The sequence below is a fragment of the Lygodium microphyllum genome, chromosome 15 (assembly GCF_053477565.2).
Source record: "Lygodium microphyllum isolate KBCC chromosome 15, Lygodium_microphyllum_v1.1.10, whole genome shotgun sequence".
NCBI lineage: Eukaryota > Viridiplantae > Streptophyta > Polypodiopsida > Schizaeales > Lygodiaceae > Lygodium > Lygodium microphyllum.
The window spans coordinates 101,408,246-101,434,765 of NC_141149.1; the positions used below are offsets into that span (position 1 = coordinate 101,408,246).

The 26,520-nt window shown below is 39.3% G+C and overlaps 1 protein-coding gene across 3 annotated transcripts in view; it reads left to right on the top strand.

Moving 5' to 3' along the window:
- The first annotated feature begins 371 nt into the window (after positions 1–371).
- The window catches only part of AMY2 (alpha-amylase-like 2), a 45,884-nt gene continuing 19,735 nt past the window's right edge, over positions 372–26,520 (top strand). Inside the window, exons 1-2 of one of the 3 annotated variants that reach the window (XM_087694492.1) lie at positions 372–669; positions 19,366–19,406. In XM_087694492.1, the coding sequence (XP_087550618.1) occupies positions 663–669; positions 19,366–19,406 (48 nt within the window). In that variant the 5' untranslated portion in view covers positions 372–662. Of the gene's footprint in view, positions 670–16,509; positions 19,185–19,365; positions 19,407–26,520 lie in introns of those variants that run through there. The other 2 variants (XM_087694493.1, XM_087694491.1) reach the window with 2 other exon arrangements.

Genomic DNA, 26,520 nt, shown 5'->3' on the forward strand with positions numbered 1-26,520 from the left:
GGTTTGGTAAGGCAGTTGTGATATGGGATTGTGCATATACATACAACATAGGATTATTCCAATATACCATTAGTGTTTTACTCGCACAAGCACATTTAACCAAACTAGCATTCCTCCAAAGTTATATACGACTCTTAATTTCTCTCTTTGATGGGGAATACGAAACAAAGAACGTAGTCCCAAATTTGTCACTCGATCTATCCACAAGGGTTCTTTTGGTGCATTAAATAAGTAGTTTAACCCAAAAGTAGATTTTAAATTCGAACTAAATATAGATTCGTTACTCCCTATAGTGGCATTAGCTTCACTCTCCACGCTCTCACTTTGCGTACTCTTTACCTTACACCAGCCGCTTCGCAACAGCAGCCTTGGGAGATTGGTTTTGTTGTTGTATGGAAAGCGTTGTCTGATAACGTTTTTACTAATTTCTTCTTATTAAAATCCTAAATTGCTCTTCTTATCAAATCTTCCATGGTCGTTTTTCCCGGCTTTCACCTCGATAGACAAATTCGAACAATATAAGCAAACGACCTTGCATTTCCAAATTCTAGGAGGGATGGAGGAACACGCACACACGCGAGCACTCACACAGAGAGCGTGAGGAAGCTGAGGTTCTCTTCTAAGCTTCATAGACACGCCTTCGCTATCGCCGGTCTGTAACAATGGAAGGTAGGTTTTTCCATTCTCTCAAAGTCCTTTATATCACTTGCATTTCTGTATCCCTGATCAGTATGGCCAAGAAGACTGTTTGAGTTTGATGCTCTACTTCAATCGATCAGAACAGACTTAAGACTCAAATGTCTTATAAAACCTCAATACAACATGTCTTTAGGCAGCCAAACCTTTCGCTGTTAAGTCTATATCAAGGTCCCTGTGACCATGGCTGCAAGATCGATAAGTAGGAGGAAGAAAGGTAGCTTTTCCAATGCAGTATTGAAGCCATTTTTTCTAATTTAAGATGTCATCATAAAACGGCACACATTTTTTTCCTGGCATTTCAGCATCTATTAGATGTTTATTGCTGAACACACACCGAATCACTTGCCTTGTCCTTCAGTTTAGCACATCATGGTGGTTGTATGGCTATCTCTAGGGTACGATCATCCGATTGGATCACACCTCCTGTTATTAAATCCAATCTACAATAGTTTTCCAAACTAGATTGAGCGACTTTTGGAATGCAAAGCGCAGCCATGCACACACCAACCTGCAAAAACATCTGCTAAATGCAGTAACCAGGCATGCAGGACCAGCTACTATCAGCCATAAAACTGCCAAATGATTTGTAGAAAGCGCCTGTAGGCAGGACACACTTTAGAAAATTTTGCTTGGTGGCAACATTACTGATAGAAAATGGAGTTTTTCCTTGCCACTTTATGCGGTGATGCAGGTCATGAGCATTCATGGCCAGCTTAAATGGCTTTTGAAGAGGGAAGAACTCAAGCAAATGGAAGGGTGCTAGTACTACTAATCTCATTACTATTGCATAGAAAGCAAAATGAACATGGAGAAGAACTTGAACTAATTGAAGTGTGGAGTGTAAACAACATTTATTGCATCCTAAGGAAATCTTAAGTGAACAGACTCTGGCTGTGGGCTTGGTGCCCAAACACCAAAAATCTAGGGTATTCTTACATTTGTGGCTTGCCCAAACTTTTAGCTCACTTGCACATGCAGGTGCCTTAGAACTAGAATTTCTAACAAGAAGGTTGGGGAGGATGGGGGACACACCTCAATGTAGGGGTTTCCATGCAACATATGACTTCTATTTGGACTCATATATTGCATGCAAAAATTTACAAAATTTGAAAATTTCATATTAATTTGGGATGTGGGATAGGCCACAGCCAAAAGTAAGGGATAGGTACTTGGGTGGACAGCATACATAAACAATTATTTTAAATTTCATAGTCACCACATGTATGCATGTGCGGTGGATGGAGGTGTGGGTGAATATGTACTATCACACAACACCTGGATGCGCATGCACACATACTTGTGCTTTCCATTGTTGAAAAACTCAATGTGTGGTATAGGCTGATTTCGTATGACTTGGTATGAGAGCATGCTGATTTTGTATTTGTATATCAGTGACAAAAGGGAAGAAACAAAGATACCTAACATATTCAAAGGTTTGGAAGAAGAAGGCTGAAAGCTCCCAGGGGGCAAAAATATACCATGTCAAAAATATCCCTAACGAGGGGATGACTTGGACGGAGCATGGTACTGTATTGTAATATTCCATTCCGTCCCGCATAGGACCCCCCCTTCCTTAATTTTCATTGAAAGAAATTGAAATTTTTTTTGCCCTTCCCTCCCCTATTGTCGTTGACAGGTGGCGGGGGAGGAAAGAAGAGGAAGTGAAGATGATATTGGGGAGGAGTAGTCGAAGTGGACAAAGAGGAAGATGACGTTGTCGAGGGAGAAGAAGGGCCGATGACGAAGATTGCAATGATGATGGAGAGGACAAGGATGAGGCCACGGGCCTACAAAACTCCCGGCCACCACCACTCCACCTTCCCTTCACCAACCCCGCCCCCCCCCCCCCCCCCCAATCGTAAGGAAAAGGAGGGGCCTTGACGCCCAGGCACGCTTGAGAGAGAGAGAGAGAGAGAGAGAGAGAGAGAGAGAGAGAGAGAGAGAAGAAATAATCCAAGGGGTCTCCTTTTCTTCCCCTCCTTAGAGGATGGCCACACGCATATTCTCCTTTTCCTTTTCTCCTAGCTCATTCCCTAACTTGCGAGCCGATTCTCCCCTATCGCCCTCTTTTCGAGCAAGTGGCTGCTGAAGTCTTATATGAGTCACATCTAAAAGAGAAGAAGATCGAAGATGGCCTCCAAGCAGAAAATGTCGCGTGCGGATGGCAATCTCTCAACAAGCAACACAACCTTAGATGAGAGCATTACTTCCAATCCAACTGCAATACCGGTTGTAAGTAATGAATTTCCAAATTAATAAGATGCTTGCTTTGATTTCCACATGAGATACGTTAGGCTTCGTACTATGCCGCGCTAGAATAGGTCATTGAAAAGGATAAATCTTATCTCAAATATTCGAAGATGAAGTTTGCGAAGTGCTTGTATCAAGGGAAGTTAATTGTATCTAGTTACTATGCGACAAATCCGTGCATAGCATAAGCAACATATAAGATTCTAAAGTATTAAGCATCGATAAGTCTTTGATTAGTCTATACTTAGGGCAATATTGTTTAGAGTTCGCAAGGTTACCTTAACGGTTATGCACATAGACGGTGCATGCATGTGAATGATTCTATGAAACATATATCGATGGTACATGAATGGATCTTACATTAAAGTCTTGCATCCATCCTATGAAGGTTTCACATTGAATAACGGTTAAAGAGTTTACCGTGTGCTACCAAACTATGAGTTGATTACAACTTGCACAATAATTCAGGGATTATTTTACATTGGAAGATAGCCTTGCATGGTTACACATTTGTCTCGCATTCTTCGCCTTAGGTGAAAGGAAGATAAAGTCAAGTTAAAATTCTGCCTAGTATTGCTCTTTGATCCCAAAGGGGGAGAGCAAATCTGCGATGGAAAGGTTATCGCGACTAATTTTGCAATGCTTGGAAAAGAATATCATTGGTTTTGTTGGTTGATCAAACGTCCTAAATGCTTTTGCATTAAACTGAGTGTTGGATTTTCGATAACTTGTGAAGAGTATAGCAAAGTCTTGAGACGGAGAAATCAAAGACGATCAGAAAAAGCATTCTTGTGCACCACTTCACCTTATAGTACTCCTTTTATTGAACCCATGCTTAGGGAAAGTAATTATGGAGAGCCGAATTGCCATCAATATAGTTTCAATTTGCTTACATAATTGTTTGTTACTTGGTTTAAAAAAGTAAATACCTTTGATATATCAATCCATTGCCCCAACTATAGTCAAGAGGGAGGTTCACCATGGTTGAGGCTAAAGGAAGGACATACCGACATGGGCATAATAAGCTATCCAATATCTTTGTTTTCACTAGAATTGGTGTAAGTTATATATGGCTCATATCTTGCTTGTCCTTTTGTTATTTCCACTGACATGCATGTTATGGGAACAAGTTACCATGGAGACCAATCCCATATTAGTATGTGAATATGAGAAGAGGTGGTCCTAGAGGTAGAAGGATAGGGAATAGTTCTTATTCCCATGTTTCTTTGGATGAGTTTGCTTTTGGTGCATCTTCTTCTTACAATCAAGTCCCACCCATTTCACCCTCTTCTTCTCTCATTTTGGGTTATGCTAATCCCATCCATCATTCACATTACCAATGCATTGAGAGGGTATGAAATCTTCCTTCCTTCTTGGAGAGGGTGGTAATTCCATGATTAGGCGCCTAATTACAGCAATCAATAAATAAACATAAATTGAAATGCACAAATTATATTAATAATCTTGGACATTGGGTATTCTTTTGGTCCCAAAATTGGTGCCCCTTTTAGTATTTCTTTAACTTGATTGCTAATGGAATGAGTACAAGCTGAGATTTACGATCTTCTTTGTTGTTTCAAAAGCCTCTTTCCTATAGCAACAATCAACAATCAATTCGGGTTAATTGCCCCTTGATTTTTCACCCAAGACTTGTACGAATGGAACCTCCAACTAGACAATTGCTGCCCCAAATGAATGGATTAGCATTTGAACTCCGTGACAATTACACAAATTTTAGGTGCTAAATTCAGTATACAATGCCTTCACTAATTGGCACGGGTCCTAAGGTGGCTGTCAAACCCTAATTTTTGCAGAAATTTAGGGTTTATAACAAAGATCTCTTTGTTGTCCACCAAATTTTGCTGAGAAATGTTGAGATATTCTGAGAATGGGTTGGTGAAGGTGAGGGAAAGCTAAGATGAGAGAGAAATCTGATTTTCTTTGTGTGAAAATTCTAAATTCTGCCTGTTGTCTACTCCAGCTTGCATTTAATGCAGTCACTTATTGCCAGACACCTCCAAAATGCTGTCACCTGACTAGCAATGCTGTCGCTAGCCGTGGAAGGTGATTCTTGCTGTGCCCTGTTCGCTGAGGTCCCCAGATGGCTATCTTCTGGAGCAAATTGCTGTTCTTTGATCAGAAAATGAACCAGCAGCTCTCCCCCCTCTCTCTCTCTCTCTCTCTCTCTCTCTCTCTCTCTCTCTCTCTGTGTGTCTTTTCCCTTCCCCCCCCCCGTCCAAAAGCTGTAAACTGATAGAATGGCTGAGACAACCCCCAAAAACGTTTCTTAGTTTGCATTGGTATTTTTGCCAAGTGATAGCCTTCTAAACCCATTTTTCAGCATTATCCAGTCATTTAATTAATTTTCATTATATGAAAGAGTTATCCAGTGATATAGACATATTATTTGAGGGTGTGTAAGATGATAGTTTGATAGAGAATACAGATGATGTTTTGAATGTGGATGTAGAAGACATGAATGCTAAGATTGTGGATGCAATTTAGAAGATTGCATATGTTATTCAATTTATGCAAGCCAAAGAATGTGCTCTTCAAGGTGATAACCTATGCTATACAGTTGACCTATCCATGGATGCATAATGATGGTCATAAAGCTAGAGGGGGTAAAACCACTTTACTTGCATTTCTACATATATTACAGAGTACGCAAACATGGATGATAGATCGAGGGAAAGTATACTTTTATGTACATTCTAATGTAACAAATATGAATATGTTGTATGGATTACAAGAGTTTGAGTAGATTGTAAAATGGATGTTGGAATACTCAAAGTTAACTTATGATCTAGGGGGATTTGTAAGTTGTGATATGTTTGATGGGTTACCTCTACCATTTGATCCAAGAGGGTCTATGGATTCCATGCATCAGGATCCAAATGAATATATGCTATGTGGGCTACATGAACTTATGACGTCGTAGGATTTGGGAGAAGAAAAATGGTTTGAATGCATGCTTATGAGGGGGACAAGTATATAGGTTTATGATCCAAGTGGATGTTGTGATATTCAAGACTTACGCAAAATGATTATTTGGACTTTTGATCTTAAAGGTAATCATATATTGATAAGCATAATACTTTGGGCGATTACTATGTGGCCTTTTGACCCAGGCATGTTGCATACTGTGGCACATATTTGAGGTCATGCACATTTAGAGGGGGTAGATGTTAAGACTGTACGTGTCTAATGTGTGAAAACAAATAGGTTCTTCAATGTTGTAGGGTTTCAGTATGCACTTATGGGATGCGTTAGTGATTTATGTGACTTGTTGAGAGTTAGTGTATGACACAGTATAACGTATTTGTTCATATGCCGGACATGTTAGTGACCAAAATTAAGTGTCAGAGACCATTATCGGTGTGCTAGGACTTATTTTGAGTGGTATAAGTCTTCCAATCTAAAAGATATCAAAAAGTGATGCATTTATAAAAAGTGGCATTTTCGACTATTTTAAGAGGATTTTCGTAATTTTGCCCATGTTGGTTATTCTAAGAGGATTTTCACAATTGTGCCTGCATTCTTTCGATTTGAGTGTCTAGATGTAAAAGTTATGGTCGAAACAAGTTGCAACGAGGCAAAAAAAAAAAAACGAATAGAGGAAAAGCAAACAACAAGAGTTTGGAAGGCAAAAATCATGAATAGCAATAGTGGAAGCATGCTTGAACTGTTGTAAATGGTTATAAATAGAGATTCGAACCATTGTTATAGGTTTGGGTAAATAAAAAAGTGATTTGTTGGTTTGATTAATAGGGCTAAAGTAAAAGACAAGTGATTCTACCTCTTCATGGATGCCTTTAGCTAAAAATGCTTGCTTGTAAGAGGTTACTTTTGGGAGAGATCTGAAGATGGTTTTATCTTCCTAGGAGATTTACTCTTTTACTAGTATTGGAGGCGTTCCCTCTTGAGGCAGATCATGCAGCATCTCTCTTGATGGTATCGTGGCGGTGACTTCTACCTTACTTTTTCAGTCGGGATACTTCATTCTCATCATCGTGGTTCTTAGTACCACATGAAGATTGACATCAAGCTCCTCTTCCTCCTTCAGCCTCGACATCCAGGGTTGAGAGGGGATTCCAATCCTTTGAACTTTCTTAGTATTCTACAAGATTTGGCACTTGTCTTCAACATTGGCATTTCTTCCCTCTTGTACCTACCCTTTGCATTGCATGATCATCACCATCTTTGTACAAGGGTGCTTGGACAAGTGAATAATTCCTCCACGAGGGATATTGTCTAAGTGGCACCTACTGCATGTGCATTCTCATCATGTAGTACACTTTTTAGTATCCCATTGTATAGAGCACACATGAGCGGATCTTGAGCTATCTCCACTAGCAGTTCTTTACCATTACATCAATATACTTCTTCACCCCTTTTTCTCGTTTATTGATATCCACAAGTGGTATAGCTTGTTTGTTTTGTGATGTATTGGATTTAACCATCCCTTTTCATTCTCCCCACGTGGCGCACAATTACTTGAAAGGCTGCAAGCCATATTTGTTCTCCAAAAAGAAAAAAAGAAAGAAAAGAAAGATAAAAGTTCAATGCGGTTTCATCCGCCTTTATAGGGCCTAGTAGGCCATTGAGTAGTCAATGAGCATCCTTTATCCCATGCTTTGGCCTCTTTGGGTGGATCACTTGGGCTCCCTTGGTAAGATAGCCATCACCTTTGTAGTCTTGGTAGACTATTGGGTAGTCGACATGCACCCTTTGTCTGATACCCTAGCTGCTTTGGGGTGGGATACCTTGGGGTAATAATGGACTCGAGCTTTTCTTACAGTTTCTTTCTGGTTCTAGTTTTGGGCTTAAGCGGGGATGTTGAGCTAAAAATTCATTCCATACAGATTAACTCTTTAAAACAGCCCCAAAATATGTAAATTACCAAAAGTTTTATTAAGCGAAGAGTGGTTTTAGAGAGTCTTTGTATCCCATATGTAAAACCTTGATTTGGAAAGATTCTTCTACATCTAAGATAGACACACTACCCACCATTTAATTCATCCTTGTCTTACAGGTTTTAGCCATCAACCCTCTTTCATTAGCTGTCCAACCTCCAATGAATGCTGTTACATGGCCTGTAGCTATTGCCTAGCCTTCCACTTTTGTTGGTGATTAGCTGCCATCATCTTTAGTTGGTTACATTGCTGTGTTTACTAGTTCAAGCCCCAAAGATTTCTAGGTTCTGGTTTTCAGCCTGCTACCCTTTTATTTTCGGCATCAGCATGATTTGCATTTACATCTACAATAGGTCGTTTTTGTGTTTTAAGCACTTTACTTCATTAGCCAGTGCTCTGATTGGTGGTTATAACACTTGTGATTTGTCATGAGGACATGTATTTTTGAAACCTCACTTAACATGTGGATTAATTTTTAATCACATAGTTAAGTAAATGCTGCACATGTGAGGTGTAATTGGGGTTAGAGTAAATTTATAAGCCTGAGAACCAAGGAAACCACGGGATGTCAAAGGCAAAAGTTGTTATAAGTTATGCCGTACAGGTACTTGGTGGTATCTGGTGCTAGTTGTTGGCCTAGGTCATTCATTTGGCCATAAGTGTCAATTGATGACACTAGAGAAGTGATGTTTAATGGTACGTAACGTCAATTTGATGGTCAAAGATGACACAGAGACACTTCGGAATGGAAGTTGCCTAGCCAATTTAATTATTGGCCATTTAGATTATTTTTCAAGGCATCGAAATAATTATTAGATTAATTTTTTAATATTTAAAGATTGAAAATTAATATTTAATTATAAATAATGTTAGAAAAACCATTTGGAAAGGCTGTCACTTGTTAAAAATGCCCATGCAAGCTTGAAAAACGTCTTTAGAGGTTGGAGAAATGCATTTTAGTGCATTTAGCGTGCAAGAGAGAGGGAGATGTTACTGGTCTGATTTGTAGCCATTGGAGGACCTTCTAAGGGAGCTAGGGGCAGGAGAAGACCAATCAATAGCAGGTGACAACATCTATAGGCTGTTGAGACAGGGCAACAGTAGTAAATGACTGATTTTCTTTAGGTCTTTGGATCTACAAGCTTTTGAGATAGAGCAGCAATAGTAAATGACTGATTTTTTTCAGTTTTTCACAAGGAATGTTCGAATTTTATCTCTCCTTAGCATTCTCTCTCATCTCCCAGCCTTTCTACAGCCTTACTTCAAAGATTATAGCATTGAGATCACCAGAGGTTGAGAAATTTCAGATTTCTTTGCTATAAACCCTAATTTACAACAAAAATTTATGGTTTAACAATAGCCTTGAGAAGCGTACTAGAAATTGGAAGCTCCAAGATTTGGATTCAATAGGGTTGAAGCTATTTTGAGTCAAATTTAAGTGGAGGGACTAACAAATCAATGAATTTGGGGCATTTTTCATCTCCATCAAAGTGGGTGAAGGCCAATTGATTGCCTAAATCAAGGGGCAAAGTAGATTGAAGACCTGCTGGTCATTTTGGATAGCAAGGGAAGTTGGAATACCAAAAGGGATTGGGAGAATCCCATTGTACATCAACTTCTTTTTCAATTAAGTTAAATAAATACTGAAAGAAGCCCCAGTTTTGGGGCCAACAAGGTATCCATTGTGCAATATTGTAAGTTAATTTGCATTTCTCAGTTTTGTAATAAATGTTGCCATTGTAACTAAGTTATGATTAGGGACTTACCACCCATCAACGGAACAAAGACTGGTTTCATGGTTCTATTTCTGGGATACCACTCAATCCCTTGATTTGGTGGACCGGAGGCACCTGATTACAAGCAAAGCTTTGTGCTAGTACTTATTTTTACTCTTAGTTGAGAAATTACAACAATATGTCTTCATATAGTGAGATGGACTCAAGCAGTGATGATGCCTCTCAATATGAACATTCACATAGGAATGAAGGAAATGCAATGCTTGACCTTGGACAAGGCTCAGACCATGGACAACAAGCTGAAAATATTGCTGTTGGGCAAGATGCATGGCCTTCAGGGGGCATAAGGAGGTTGATGACCAGCAAAGTGAAGAGGAATTTAATGTTCAAGAATTGGATGAGGACAACAATAAATCTCTTTGCTGAATTGGCCAAGGATCCTCAATTTACTCAATTTTTGAATGCTTCGAAGAAGGACAGTAAAGGTAAGAAGAATAAGACGTCTTCTACACCTTCGGGCAGCAAGATGCATCGAAGATAATGCCAAACCCTTCATTTGAAGCTTCCAAAGATGCCAATGAAATAAAACAGTTGGTACCTTCGAGGCAAGGCATGCAAATGCAAGGCCATTACGAAAGTGTCAATCCAATGGATTTTGGATAGTTGCGCATGCATGGTATGATGGGGCAGCAAGGATATTTTGATGGAAACACGATTTTTCATACTATGATTGGACAAGGATTGCATACCGGAATGTATGGCACAAATCCCTATGGTTTGCAGCAAACAATGCATGGTGTGTAAAGCCCAATTTATTCAGATATGGCTAGAAATATGCAAAACCCTATGTATGGTAGCATTGGCTTGATGCGTGTAAGGCCCAATTTATTCGGGTATGGCTGGAAATATGCAAAACCCTATGTATGGCAGCATTGGCTTGATGCGTGGGGCACAAAGTAGCATGTTTGGTACTGCATCTGCCCCCCCCGAATGCTTACGGGGCTCAAGGAATGAATGCTGGCCACGCAAATGCTCAGTTTGGCTTTGGTTTTGATGTAAATTCAGCAAATGTACCCTTTTTGCAGTAGCCAGTGTATGACAACTTGACACCCAAAGGGGCAGCAAAAGACTATGATGAGGATGGAAAAGCAGTGAAGTTTGAGTCCTTCAGTAGTGCACAAGGTAGGCTGAAAGCTTTGATTTTCATTCAGCAGTTTGCTGCAACCTATTCAGGGGGATACTTCACTAAGTCCTCGAAGATTCGAAAGGCAGCCACTTTCTTGAAAGGGAATGCATTACAGTGGTGGTCTCCTCTTTTGATGCAAGTTAGAGCACCACCAACGTGGGTATAATTCAAGCAAATGTTTGCATTGAATTGATTGACAGTACCTTTGAGGTGGACATCATGACAGCTTGGAATAAGCTGGATGCTAAGGAATGTAAGAATTTAGAGCAATATAATAAGAAGTTTGGGATGCATTGTTGCTTGTTACTTCTTATCACCCCGTACCCCTTCATGAGCAAGTGGAAAAATATGTTTGTGGGATGCCCAAAGGAATCATGGATTTTTGCATTAAATCCATCATGTCTAGCATGTCTCAGCTCATAGAGACTGCTGCTACAGTTGATGCTTTGTTGCATGGAAAGGATTTTGGCTTCCTAGAGAGTGGGGAGAAGTTGAATAAAAAGTTGTTTAAGATTGAGAAAAGGGGCAAATTTGAATATCAGTCTGAAAAGAGGCCAAAACAACAAAGAAAGGGCTCGAAAACATTGGCATAAATTAGGGAATTGATGGCTGCAAATAAATGTTTTATTTGTGAACAAGAATGTCACATTACAAGGGACTGTCCCGATAGGCAGCAAGCTGGAAAATCAGAAAATTAGGTTGATCCTCAAGGAAAGAAGCCCAAATCATCAGTGGGATTGATGCTTGATGTTTCTAGTGATCAGCCCAATGATGTATCTATTGAGTTGTGCAAAGCATGGGGCAAAATTAGGGATTGGTATGGATTGATTTTCTTTGATAATGGTGCACAAGCCAACTTCATCTCTATTGATATGGCAGCCCATCTAGGCATCAGAGAGGATGAGATGGGACCCATGGGGAAAGTTGGAATGGCATGTAAAGGCCATATTGAGTCCGTCACACCGCTCATTGGAAAGCTTCGGATGCGTATACAGGGATATGTGGACAATGAATAGTTTTTCATTGCTCCACTTGAGGGTTGTGATGTATTGCTTGGTATGCCATGGTGTCACCGTATGCATGCAGGGATTGATTCTCTTGCAAAAAAGGTCACTATTCAGGGTAAGGGAAAGATACTCACACTTGATGTAAAGTTGAAAGGCGAATATGTCCCTATTATATCTGTAGCTACCATTTCTAAATTAATGAAATATCATCTTTCAATGTACTTGGTTTTTACTAAGGATAAAGATGATAGTGAGAATGTTGTAAACATGTCTAAGTTAGAGAATGATCGCATGTTATTTTTGAAAATGTATGCTAATTGCTTCTCTCAGTCATTTTCAAGGTAGCTACCGCTTGAAAGGCCAGAAGATCATGGCATAGATCTTATCCTTGGAAGAAGCCCACCTAATAAGCCACCGTACAAAGTCAACGTAGCCCAACAAGATGAGATTATGAGTTAGGTGAATGAGCTATTAGAAAAAGGGTTGATTCAGCCTAGCTCATCTCCTTTTTATTCTCTAGTGCTTTTGGTGCAGAAAAAGGATGGTTTGTGATGCATGTGCATTGATTATCATGCTCTGAATAAGATCACGATAAAGAATTGCTTTCCGATTCCTTGGATCGATGATGTTATGGATAGATTGCAAGGAGCAACCATATTCAGTCGTATAGATTTGAAAAGTGGGTATCATCAAACACGCATTAGATCGGAAGATGTCCCTAAGACAGCTTTAAGGACATCTTTTGGATTGTGTGAGCTTCTTGTTATGCCTTTTGAACTTATGAATGCTCCTGTCACTTTTAATCAGATGATGGGTCACGTCTTCAGACCACATGGAGGATTTGTGGACACTTTCTTTGATCACATGATTGTCTATTCAAAGAACATGATAGAGCATATAAGACACTTACACATTGTGTTCAATGAACTGTGTGAGTATAAATTGATCATCAATGACAAAAAAAGTGAATTTTTCTTGTATGAAATCCACTTTTTGGTGCATATTATATTGGCTGATGGTATTTGCATGGACCTTGCAAAGGTTGAGGCAATACAATCATGGGCACCTTTGAGAAATGTATATGGGATTTATAGCTTCTTGGGTTTACGTTCTTACTACAGGAAGTATGTACGTAGGTTTGTTGAAATTGCATCTTCATTGTATACTTTGCAAAGAAGGATATGCCATTTAGATAGACAATAGTGGAAATTTCAGCATTTGAAAAGTCAACTTCAGATCTTGTGCTTGTATTGTCGGGGATCTAAGGAAGTCATTTGTAGTTCAATGTGATGCATGTGGTAACAACATTGGGGTTCTTTTTATGCAGGATGGCCGAGTTGTGGCTTATGAGAGCCGAATTCTCCACGGTGCAGAAAAGAATTTGTAGGTTTATGAGAAAGAGCTCTTGGTTGTAATTAATACACGATTTGTGTGAAAACATTATTTGTTGGGGGTTGACTTTGAGGTAATTTTTGACGCAGACAAAGTTGTCAGAGAAGCATATGAGATAGGTAAATTTTCTCTCTATATTTTATTTTCAGATTGTACATATTGATGGTAAAAACAATGTTGTGGCTGATGGACTGTCATGTAAGCCACAAATTTCAGCTGTCAACATGGTTTATCACATTGAGTTGGATGCCATGAAAGTGCAATATGTTGTTGATTCAGACTTTGCTAATGTTTATGATCAGCTTTGCAATGGCCAAAGGCATGAATACCTTATGCTAAGAGATGGATTTCTGATGATGCATGGATGAGTGTGTCACAAAGCAGTTAAGGCCTAGAGTTATCACTGAAAGTCATGCTCCTTTGTATGTAGGACACAGAGATATTGATGCCACGATCAAGACAGGAGAGCATTTTGAGACATGATGTAGAACAATTTGTTAAGATATGCATCATATGTTAGAAGGTAAAGCATGATAGGCAAAAGATGCCAAGTTTGTTGCAACCCTTGCCTATTCCCGATAGACCTTGGGAGAGCATTGCAATGGACTTTATTTTTTAGCTTCTTAAGGCATCTACAGAAAATGAAGGGATATAGACTATCATTTGCAGGTTTAGCAAACAAGTCCATTTTATTTTGGTGAGGAAGAAAATAAAGGCTAAGGCTAATCACATAGCACGATTGTTTTTGCAGCACATCTTTAAGCACCATTGTATGCTAGAGTCGATCATTAGTGATCGAGACCCTTGGATGACCAGTTTTTTTTGGAAGGGGTTGTTTGAGAATATGGATACCTCGTTGAAATTCTCGTCATTCTTCCATCCGTAGAAAGATGGTCAGTTTGAGGAAGCAAATTCCACAGTATTAGATCTTTTGAGGTGCTATGTTTCAGATCACAAGACACAGTGGGAGTAGTAATTTGCCCTTGGTTGAGATTGCTTACAATAACACAATGCATAGTTCCACGGGCAAAGCTTCATTTGAGGTGGTTCAGGGTGGCAAGAAGGTACCACCTATTCTGTAAACTAAGGATAAGATCTTTGAGGCCGATCGTTATGTGGAAAACTTGGATGTAGGCTATGCAAATATAAAATATGTACTTTAGAGATCGCAAGAAAAGCAAAAGAGGGCAGCTGATCACCACAGATGTGCTTTGCAGTTTGCAGAGGTTGATTATGTGTTGTTGCGTTTTGGAAAGGTAAGGCTGAAAAAGATGAAAGGAAGAGAAATATTGTATTTGAAGCTAAGTATAAGATATTATGGGCTCTTCCAGGTGTCGGAGAAGATCAACGATATGGCATATTGGCTAAAATTACCTTCACATTGGCGGATACACAATGCCTGTCATGTCAGCTTGTTGAGGCCTTTTCATGGTGATGTGCTAGAGAATGTCTACTGAAATTCAGCATGAGGTTGAGGAGCTGGATGAGATTTTGGTACCGAGCAAATATTGATACATAAGGAAAGAAAGGTTAAAGGTAAAGTTTCTAGGAGATACTTGGTGAAATTTTAGAATTATTTACCAATGGATACCAAATGGATGGAAGAGAATGACTGGGCAGAACACTCTTAGTTGTAGCTTTACCTAGATGCCTTTTAGTTAGAGCCGACTTTAGTTCGGGCTTCGTCAAGTTTAGTAGAGCAAGGGTTTGGAGTATTGCTTGATGCTCAAGGGGGAGATAGCACTTCCATTCCTCCAGTTATGGTAGATAACTCTCATATGTAGTGGATCTCGGATATATTCAGCATGCATCCAAGGTACTGTGCTGATAATATGTTTTCCATGAGGCCACTATTTAGTGTACTAGTTCTATGAGATGTATGTAGATGAGTATGAGTTTCACCTGGGTACTGGAACTATACTTTTGCGTCAACTTATTATCAATTTGGCATGAATTTTGCCAAATTGATTATAAGTTGACGCAAAAGTATAGTTACAGTACCCAGGTGAAACTCATACTCATCTACATACGTCTCATAGAACTAGTACACTAAATAGTGAGCTTCATAAAAACTAACATTATACACCACCAGGTTCCCCTTGGATGCATGCTGAATATAACAGTTTGTGATCAGTTTTCAGATTAGCAATTGATCAATTTATGATTAGATTATTCTTAGTTTTCAATGGTTTACATCTAGTTCCATGGACAACAATATATGTTATGATGTCATTAATGTTTCAGCCATGATTTTTACTTGATTATACTATGCTATGGTTGGTTTTGCCAGATGGGTTGAGCTCATGAGAAATAGACAAGTCACATGATAATCTGGCAATGTTTTTGAGATTCTTTGTGAGTCTTATGTTATGTTATGTTGACTGGTAATTTTCAATTTGTGTTGGGCATATGGAATGGTTGAGTAGTAGTGCACAATGTTGTGCTAACTATGATACCTTGTGGAAATTCTAGTCTATTATTTTGCTTTTAATACATCTTGCGTGCAATTGAGGATGATTGTAGGATTTTAAGGGGAAGGGTTGTCATGAGGGCATACATTTTTGAAATCTCACTTAACATGTGGATTAATTTTTAATCACATGGTTAGGTAAATGTTGCATATGTAAGGTGTAATTGAGATTAGAGTAAATTTATGAGTTCGAGATCCGAGAAAATCACAGGATGTCTAAGGCAAAAGTTGCTATAAGTTATGCCACACAGGTACTTGGTGGTATTTGGTGCCAATTGTTAGCCTAGGTCATTTACTTGGCCATAAGTGTCAGTTGGTGACTAGAGAAGTAATGTTTAATGGTACTTAACGCCAATTTGATAGTCAAAGATAGCACAGAGACACTCGGGAATGGAAATTGCCTGGCCAATTTAATTATTTTTTTAGATATGGAAATAATTATTAGATTAATATTTAAATATTGAAAAGTAATATTTAATTATGGATAATAGTAGGAAATCCTTTTGGAAAGGCTGTCTCTTGTTAAAAATGCCTAGCAAACTGAAAAACGTCTTTAGAGGTTGGAGAGGCATTTTAGTGTATTCAGTCTACAAGAGAGAGGGAGGAGATGTTGTTGGTCTGATTTGTAGCCATTGAAGGACCTTCTAAGGCAGCCAAGGGCAAGAGAAGACCAATTAACAGCAGATGACAATATCTATAGGCTGTTGAGACAAGGCAGCAGTAGTTAATGATTGATTTTTTTTAGGTATTTGCATCTACAAGCTTTTGAGACAGGGCAACAGCAGTAAATGATTGATTTTCTTCAATTCTTCACAAAAAAAGTCTGAATTTTATCTCTCCTCAGCATTCTCTCTCATCTCCCAGCCTTTCTACAACTTTGCTCCGAAGATTATAGCATTGAGATCACTAGAGGCTGAGAAATTTCAGATTTCTTTGCTGTAAACCCTAATTTGCAGTAGAAATTAGGGTTTAATAGCAGCTTCGGGAAGCGTGCTAGAAATTGGAAGGTCCAAGACTTGGATTCAACAGGTTTGAAGCTATTTTGAGTCAAATTTAAGTGGAGGGACCAGCAAATCAATGAATTTGGGGCATTTTCCATCTCCATCAAAGCGAGTGAAGGCCAATTGATTGCCCGAATCAAGGGGCAAATGAGATTGAAGACTTGCTAGTAATTTTGACAGCGAGGGAGTTGGAATACTGAAAGGGATTGAGAGAATCCATTGTACATCAACTTCTTCTTCAATTAAGTTAAAGAAATACTGAAAGGGGCATCGATTTTGGGGCCAATGGGGTATCCAGTGTCTAAGATTATAAGTTAATATGCATTTCTTAGTTTGGTAATAAATGTTACTGCTGTAACTAAGTTGTAATCAAGGAATCACCACCCATCCATGGAAGGAAGGCTGGTTTTAGGATTTGTCTTTGGTGGACAACACACATGAACACCTCCCTTAGCCGACCACTCCCATGAGAGCCACTGGCTGTTGGGATAGATCTGCCCATAATCGATTCATTTACTTTAGAGTTCTTCTTCTCTCTCTATTTGTGTTTGAGTTTTTGCGTTGGCGTTTTTCGCTTCTGCGTTTTGCGTTTTGCATTCATTGCATTGTTGTCTTAGTTATTCTGTTTCAACCGTGCTCATACATTCTTTGTTTTCTTAGTGCTAAACCTAGCATATCTTCACAATGGATTGTGGGCTTGAGGGATTATGCCTAGACATATGGAGCTCCTAATAATGCATCTAGTGATTTGGACATGACCTAATAATTGCTTTCTTTTTGAGGCTAGATATTGGGCCAACTTCAAAAGGTCTCTCTTCCATTTCCAGTAGTTTCAAAATCAGAAAATTACTAGCTAGATAGAAACATCTCAGTCACAAGACCCCTATTTAGTATTGCCTTTTAAGTGGATCATTGGGGAAGGTCAGATTCCTGCAAAAACTAGGTGTAGGAGATAATGGGATTTAAGCTGAAAGTCACACCAAAAGTTGGATACTTAAAAGTTAGAGCTAAAAACTCTTTCGAAGGCAGAATACAAACTTGGATTCTTCATCTAAAGGTATTGCACAGCTGCAATGTATTCCAGGCTTGATTAAGCTGCTGAATTTCTTTGAACTGTCATGCCATCCTTAGGCAGAGCATCAGCTCCTTCTATGTTTTCATCTAAGGATCAAAACAACATTGTTTCAGCCAATGATACATTTGGAGTGTTAGTTTTTTTCAAACAAGTCTTTGCAACATTGCTTTAAGAAACATCGGCTCTAGCTTCATGATTTACATCTGAAATAGATTTTTGATGACATATTTCTGTGTTGTTGGCTACATAATCTTAATCGTCTTCAAGCTTCTAGATCTGGATTCTGGGCTAATACCTGGTTTGGAACCTTAATGTCCCTTTTATGGAGGACTTATCATTTGGCTAAAGGTTGAGTTGGGGAGCCTGACTGAAATTGGAGGAGGACCTCTTCATCAAGTTATTGAGAAACTTGCTAAAACGCTGCTTGACGTCTTAATTGAGAAACCCAATGAAGATCTTTTGGAATATTTTATCATGTGCCTCTAATCTCCTTAACTTTTTCTTTAGTCTTTTATTTTATCGCTCATAATGTTCGATATAGGGTATAAATATATTTGTCATACTAACCTTGCCAATGGTGTTAGGCTTAGGTTTTTCTTCATTCAAGAGGAAAATGTTTTAGGGAATAGATGAGCACTTTGACATTGTGGCTGATCAATTTTCTTTAGAATCTAATTCTGACAAGGAAATGTAAAGAAAGGGTATGACAAGCACAGAAAAGACAAAGTGTGAAACACCATGGAGAACACAATTTGTAGAATGCTGAATGATAATGAATGAATGATAGTGAAGATGATACAATCAGGGGACCTTGAACCTTCATCTCTATAGGACCAGGGCAGAGGTGTCTGAGAGCAGTGTCGTAGTGTGTCGTAACTTGAGATGGACCCTGAAACACAATTGTAGCTGTCCAGAGATGTTGGATGGTGATGGACAAAGGCAGCAATAGTGTACAGAGTCCCAGGGACAGCAAAACACAGAATATGCTGACCTGATGGTGATGTTATCTCTTCAAATGAAGGCAGGGCAGAGGTATCTGAGAGGGGTGTCGGAGTGTGTTGTAACTCGAGATGGATCCTGAAACACAGTTGTAGTAGTTCACAGATGTTGGATGATGATGGATGAAGGCGGCAATAGTGTACACAGTCCCTGGGACAGCAAAACACAGAATATGCTGACCTGATGTTGAAGTTAGCTTTTCAAAAGAAGGCAGCTGGCTGGGGGAACAGCAGGGCAACCAGCCTGTCTAGAAAACACAGCTGTGGCAGCAAGTGAAAGACCTTGAGAAGCAAAATGCAGATTGGTGCAGATTGCCACTGCTGTAGGAGTGTTGTGTGATGCTGGGTGGCCTGATACAGCAGCAAAATGCAGAATATCTAATGAAGATGACTGTTGGTAATGAATGCTGATATCTTGCAACAATCTATAAGTTGGCTTAAATCATGTTCATAGGTAACTTTTCTATACACTAAACCTTGATATGCTATTAAATTTTAGCAATCCACTTCTTGGGGCTATTATTGTTGTTAGCATTGGTTTTCCTTTTGTGGATGATTATTTTGGATCACATTTTATAGTCATATTTATTGTTGAATCATGCAATTTTCTCACTTGTTTACATATTTCTTGCAAGGTGAAAGCGTGATACGTCGGGGAAGAGAAATCTTGTTCCAAGTAAGTATATGGTTCATTGAACAAGTTTTGTTATCATGAGGATGTGTTAATATCGGAGTCAAGAGGGGAATTATTGGTCAACACTTTGTTGGCTGTATTACCTTCAACATTTGTCTTGAATGTGTTGGCTTGGGGGAAAAGTTTTATGTGTATGTGTGCTCAAAGGGTGAGCATTGCTTTGCCATGATAGAATATTGGTCTAAGGGCAAACTAATGGAGATATATGTGTTGGCGGTTTGGTATCTTTTGCTTGTGAGTCCAATGTCTGAGCTAGTAGGGGATATTGGGAGCTCTTTTTTTATATGCTTTTGATTTGAGTAATTGACTACTTTTTAGTCATTTGGCTTTTTTTTTGGGCTGTCCAAGTTCTGTTAACATGGCATCCATACTTGGTCGTGTTCTTCTTAATGCTTTTTTAAGCAATGCACATGGTAATCACAAGCAAAGTCTAGCTTTTGGGCTCTCATTTCATCTGTGGCATTCAATGTTTTTGTATTCATGCTCAATATTTTACTCATTCATGTTCTTGCTTCTATTAGTATGCTACATGGTGTTATTGCTTACTTTGTGTCTAAGCTTCTACCCTAGAGTATAGGTAATCATATCAACAAATAATATTTCTTGAACATCACCTTATGTAGGCAAGGAGTCCCAAGCCCTTCGTGATAGCTAGAGGACTTGCTGAAAGTTCTTGATGCAACACTAAGATGAGTAAACAATTGCATTTTTATATTGCCACTGGCTATATTTACTCTTCAGCATTCATTGGATGAGACACAAAATCCTTTAGCCATAGATTATCGCTTAAATTAGCCTTTAGAAGGGGTGAAGATGAAGAAAACCATTAGAAGAAATGTTTTCTTTCGGGGTTGCCACAACAACAAAAACTCTCACCTCTACTTTCTTATTATTCATAATCTTGGACTTCATTTGAGACCTGGAGTGTTATTTGAAACATTGTTTTATATGTTGTGCTGGAGTAGGGTATTTGGGTCAACGAGCAAAGACCCAATCAAAGGGATGCAATGACATGCTAACCACAACGCTCCTAATAGCACGCAATAGGGACCGGATTTTTTGCGCCAAAGGGCACGAAAGAAAATGTTGGTGAGAAGATTTAGCATTGCTGAGTCAAAAAAAAAGAGGAGCCATTGAAAATGCGGCATTTTGCAAGTGTTGCGGCGAGAGGCAGCCCATGAACCATGGCATGCCAGAGGAAGACTTTCCTTTTGTATGGTGTCTTAGTGAACCAACCCTCTGTTAGAAGATAGGCATAGGATCCCATTGTAAGCAAGGGTGTATGAGGGCAGATGGGTGTGAATAGCCTTAGGGGCAGGGGAAACCCTAACCCTAGCTTGGCAGAGGCTATATAAACAGCCTATGGGTCACTATCAAGTGTGGGAGAGTGTACCCAAGTTGTACTTGTAAGCAACTTAGTAAACAAGATATTGTTTTTTTACTTTGAGCTCTCTTCTCCCTCTTGTGCACACATTCCAATGCTGCAACTCTGCTTCTCCACATGGTATCAGAGCCTCCTCTGATCCCTCTCTCGAACCTCAGCTCCACTAAGTGCACAAAAGGAACTCCATCTTTCATCCATCTTCTTCACCTCCATAGCTTGTTTTTTGAACCCCTTGACTTTGGTGGACTTGCTGCATGCAAAGGAGGACATTTCAGCTCTTGCCATCTTCTACAAACCTTCTCTTCACCTCAGGGCACAACTGCATGGCACTTCAAAACGGGACATTGGGCAGCATCAAGCACGACATTGCGTTCTGTGCCAGAATGACGCAGTTCTGGATAGGCGGGCAGTTCATACAGTAGCGCGGGTTGTGGGAGACGCAGTGATGGCGGCCACCATAGGGCTTTTATAGCCCCCCTAGTGGGCCATCCCAATTGGGAAATTTGATCTCTATTGGTTGCTAGAAGCCAAACCCTAACTGACAGTTTCTTGGCAGCCATAGTCAGGAAGCCTTCTTTAACTTTCAGATTTCTCAATATTTGGTCATTAACAGTGATTTTAATCACTGAGTTAACTCCTTTTGAGTCAGTTACTAATCTGGGAACCTAATCTCAGAGGTTAATGCACTTGAAAAGTCATCATCAAGCTTATCAAGACCGACATTTACCATCTCTAGCAACATGAGCTACAGATGAGTGCTTGTAAGCACTAAGGCACATTGCTTAATCATCATTGCTGCTAATACTTACACAATCTGAATGTTTTCATCAAGAAATTAAAACAACTAAGTACCTTGCTTCAAGTTCTAAGGCTATGTGTACAATTATAAACACATAGACTAGCATACACTAGAATTGTATTGCATATCTTGAAGTGATTTTTTCTTAAGTACATTGGTCAATGAAATTAGAGGGATGAATGTCATTGTACTCTCCTCGGAATCATCAACAACAAGCATTGAAATCATAGACCGTCCTTGTCCAACACAAGGGTCATCCATTGAGCCATACCACAAGGAGAAGCCCGAAGTCCAGTCTAGGTTCAGATCATTGAAGCCTAAAAAGACCATTAAACCTCGGAAGAAGATTGCTCATAAGAAAGGACCACCAAAGTCATATTTTGAAATATTACATATGTATGATTTTCAGCCTTTCTCCTCATTACAACTTTGATATCAAGTGTTTGATTTGCTTCCGCATTTAGTGGCAAGCTTGTAAGGGACTAGACACTGCCCTTGTTCTAGCAAGTGGTAAGATTCCCTCAATGGCCACAACATATGCTGATGTCCATTCTCAAATTAAAAAATTTGATGGCAAAGATTTCCACCATGGCAAGTACTTATCAATTTCAAGATGATGGAGAGAGGGTATTGGCCTCTCATTCAAGGCACTAGAGCTGTAAACTTTGCAAATCTGATTGATATAGAGGATGACCAACATGCCCAGGTAATCATCATGTTACACTTAGATGAGTCATTGATTCATCATGTTGATCAACTAAATATTGCTAAAGAAAAATGGGATGAGCTTGAAAAGCTCTATGGAGCCACTGGTAAAAATACTAAAATCTTCCTTAAAATTGAATTCTTTAGCTTGGAATATAGATCAAGAGAAGACTTGGGAAAATTTCTCTCTCACATGAAGGGACTTATGGCACAGCTTGCCTTAGTACAAGCTCCAATACATGAAGAAGATGCTATTGCTATTCTCCTAAAAGCTGTAAAAAAGGTGTTTTCTACCCTTGTAACCACTCTTACCAACATTCCAGATCCTACATTGGCAAGTACCATCCAATCCTGTTTGGATGAAGAAAAGAGGAACCACAAAGAAGGCAGCACCAGTCAAGCATCTTCAACTTTCCGTGATCAAGTATTGGTACATACAATTCTCACTAGATGTTTTTTCTATAAGAAAAAAGGACATCTTGTAAACAACTGTTGGAAGAAGTATCCCGAGAAAATGAAATGTAACAAATGCAAGAAGACAGAGCATATAACTAGTAAATGCCCCAACACTCTTGATGTACCCAAAGAAGTGGTGGCCAATTATGCCTCCAATCCATCTGAAGATCGACTTTTTTGAGTATGCATTCCAATGCTGCAACTTTGCTTCTCCACACCCTCCCTCCATGATAGTCATTTTCCACCTATCCTAAGATTTGTGCAAATCCTAGATAGTATTGGCCTTAGTGACCAGCCAATGGTGGTCCTTAATCGTAAGGTGGGACACTTGATTAGCTAAAACCATTCCTAGGTGGAGTCGACTTGCAAGGTCCCAATCTTGCCAAGGACAATTAGAAACAAGGGCAGGCAATGGTTCCTTGGGCTGCAATATCATGAAAATGTGGTCCCACAAGTCCCGATAATTTTGAGGGATGTGAAAAAGCCGCTTGGCGGTGCAAAAAGACATCAACCCTTAGTGACTCACCAAAGGGTTGATGTCTCTCTCTCTCTCTCACACACACACACAATTTGACAAGTGTTATGACCATGTGCTTGCATTTAGGACACGTGGCAAAGGTGCTATCTTGAATTGAGATACATGTCTTTTTTTCCTCAAGTAACTAGAGACACAATGAAAATTTCATGTCACTATAAAATTGGATAAAATGATACTTAGTGATTTAATGGTGGTTTGGATTGTGTTGTGTGTGCATCAATGTGGCATGCCATGTGTCACTTACCAACCCTTATTTTCCAATGTTTGATCACAACAATATAAGCTATTTCTTTGTTCAATAACGATAGGGCCATAAAAAAATGGAAGATGTATTTTTAGTTAAATTTCCATGTTGATTCATAGGAAAAGTTGGATAACACTTCTTTTGAAAGGGTTCTAGTTGACTAGATGACACTTTTTTGAGGGGTACCTAGTCATTAATGATTATAGATTAATTATCCCCTTGATACGATCAGTTGAGATGTATTGTCTATAATTGTCTAGCTGGGGCTAGCCACCAAAATCTTATGTTTCTTTTGGCAAGAAATGCTAGTTAGTTGGTGATTGACCAAAATAGATTGTTGAGATTGTCGATTGAGTATCTAGAGTAGCGGTCTACTAGCAATTGACCTCGAAGACATTGGACAAAATATGTTGGAAGATAAAGTCTATTCATTGATTGAGGCTAGCTATCGATAATATTTTTGCCATTGTGATGTAAGTACTTTAATTAATTTGTTATTTCATGTCATGTATGCTTGGATTGTACGAGGGATAACAATATTTTTTGAAGGCTAGGCAAGAGATTCACGCAAATGAATAGGAGAAATCGAAAGTTCCATTTGCTAGGTGTTGAGATGAAATCTCTAAAACTCATGTGTATACTGGCGACATATTTTAACGTGAGAATTCGTTATGTGAAGAAACTCTCAGATTAGACTATTTATAAAATTGTCTAAGCAACTCATTTTTCATCTAACACGTCGTATGGCTTGACAAGTTTTGAAAAAAGTGAAAAACTTGACTAGATGCTCATCTCACGCAAAAAAAGTCTTTGAAAGTGAAGAGGGAGGAGTGATCTCACACATGCGTGACTTGTATAAAAGGAGCACACCTGGTACTGCCACACAACAATATGAAACAATGAGGAGGGCTTAGTAAAGTCATCGGAAAATTTTTGTGCTATGAATGCGAAGGGCCTACTTATATGCTTGTACAAATGGGGTTTGATCATGCTTGATGGTGAAGTAGGGGTGGGTGGAGTAGATGGAATAGGAGGCACTTGGGGAGCTTGAGGAATGGATTGAATGGGATGGATTGGGAGGTATGGGAAAAATATTTATAGAGAGTGGAGTGCCAGGGTGGCTGTGCTTTGTTGAGGGAGAGAGGCTTGTCTTGTGAAGTAGAGACTACCTTGTTTTGTGTGAATGATATAGTAGAGGGCTCAAGATTTGCCCCATTCTCAGGACAGTGTTACCAAAATGTGAAATGGGAATTGACACAACATTTCTCACTTAGTAATTATTAAGACATCTGAACTGTGGTGTCCCTAACTTTGAGCATGATGACCATTTCATTGTGGTTGATTGACACGGCACACTACAAAGTCAAGGCCTTGCAGCCTAAGAACGTGACTTAACAAATGAGCCAGAACATTTGAAACTGCGAATCTCTAATATTAAAATAGGGAAAAAAAACTTTCATTTTTCAACCTTTGACAAATCTACTTAGCTCCTTTTAGGACAATTTGAAGATCTTCTTCCTCATAAACACAAACTTCTTCATAAGATGCAATAAACAAATCAGAGAACTTACTCAAGCACATGGTGACCTGCCTGAGCTTTGTCTAGACCCACCGCCCTGCCTTCTGCTCTGCCACCTCTGCCCAGCAGCACAGCCAGCTCGTTTTTTTTGCTTTGCCTCCATGTTGTCATCTCCCTCCTTGCTTTCTGGCATTTAACATGGCAGCATTGAGATATAGTGGACAGCATTTTGTTGCTGTTTTTAAATGCAAGGGCAACACGGTGGATGGTTGGTAGATGTTCATGATAAAAAACATATGCATTTAGGATCAATATGGCAGTATTGAGACATGGTGGACATCATTTATTACTGTTTTTCAAAAGCATTTGATTGTGTGTCTTGTTCTTTGACATTAAATGGTAATTTGGATCAGATCAGAGGTGACTTCTTTCTTCATTCTCAGCTTTCTCTTCTTCTGAGAGCTTTTTGGATGGTTCTATCATGAAAATTGTCTTAGTTTGTGAGAGGAACAATGGACAGAGCCAAGGAGACAAAGCTGGATATGTTTTGGAGAGCTTGCTATGTGGATTTGGGGTAGGATTATTGATTGGTTTGTTGTTGCGTTTTTGGGGTTGTTTGCTAGATATGCTATCTGGATTGCTATAGATGGTACTTGACCTAATGGCCATTCACAAATCTTGAAGCCTAGAACCATAACCAGCTGTATATCAGTTATTTCTACTCTAGACAACCATTCCTCTTGTTAATCTAATGAAATACCGTGAGAGATTCCAATATTTATTGGGGCCAATAGGTGTCATCATGCCACTGTGGGAGCATTCTAGCTCCACTTTTAGAATTATGCTTGCTGATTTATTGTTTACTTTAATTATGTTTGTAAATTGAAGTTTCTATTGTCCTTTAACTCCCTTGAAGGTTGGTCACTGCTAATAGTCACTTGTGTCATGCACAATCATCTCCTGCTTTGTGAGCCTTAGTTTGAGTTAGTTGGGGACATTAGGAGCTTTGACACTCAGTCCCTCATGTGTTTTGATGGGGGAGTTAGCTCTTTCTAGCATATGCATTTCCTTTTCAGTCAGATTTAGGAGTACCCACACTGGATGGTTGTTTTCCAGCTCAATGCATTTCTTTTTCACTGAGACTGGACTGTGTTCATACTGGCTAGGATGGGGTGACTAGCATTTATGATGGCGATCTTGATTTTATTGATTATTTTATTATTATATTCTGGTCAGCCAGCACTTACGGCATTCCATTGATTACGTTGGCTAGTGTTTGGCCCTTGGTTATTTGGCTATTTATAGCAAGCCCAGTTAGTTGACTGATCATTCACAGATTCATCCTTTGCAGGTTTCAGCACACTCCAATGTATAGGGACACTTTTCTATCTTCTAGTGCTGCCTTGCATCATCATCTTGATCCAGTGCCCTGATTGATGCCTTGGGCTGCA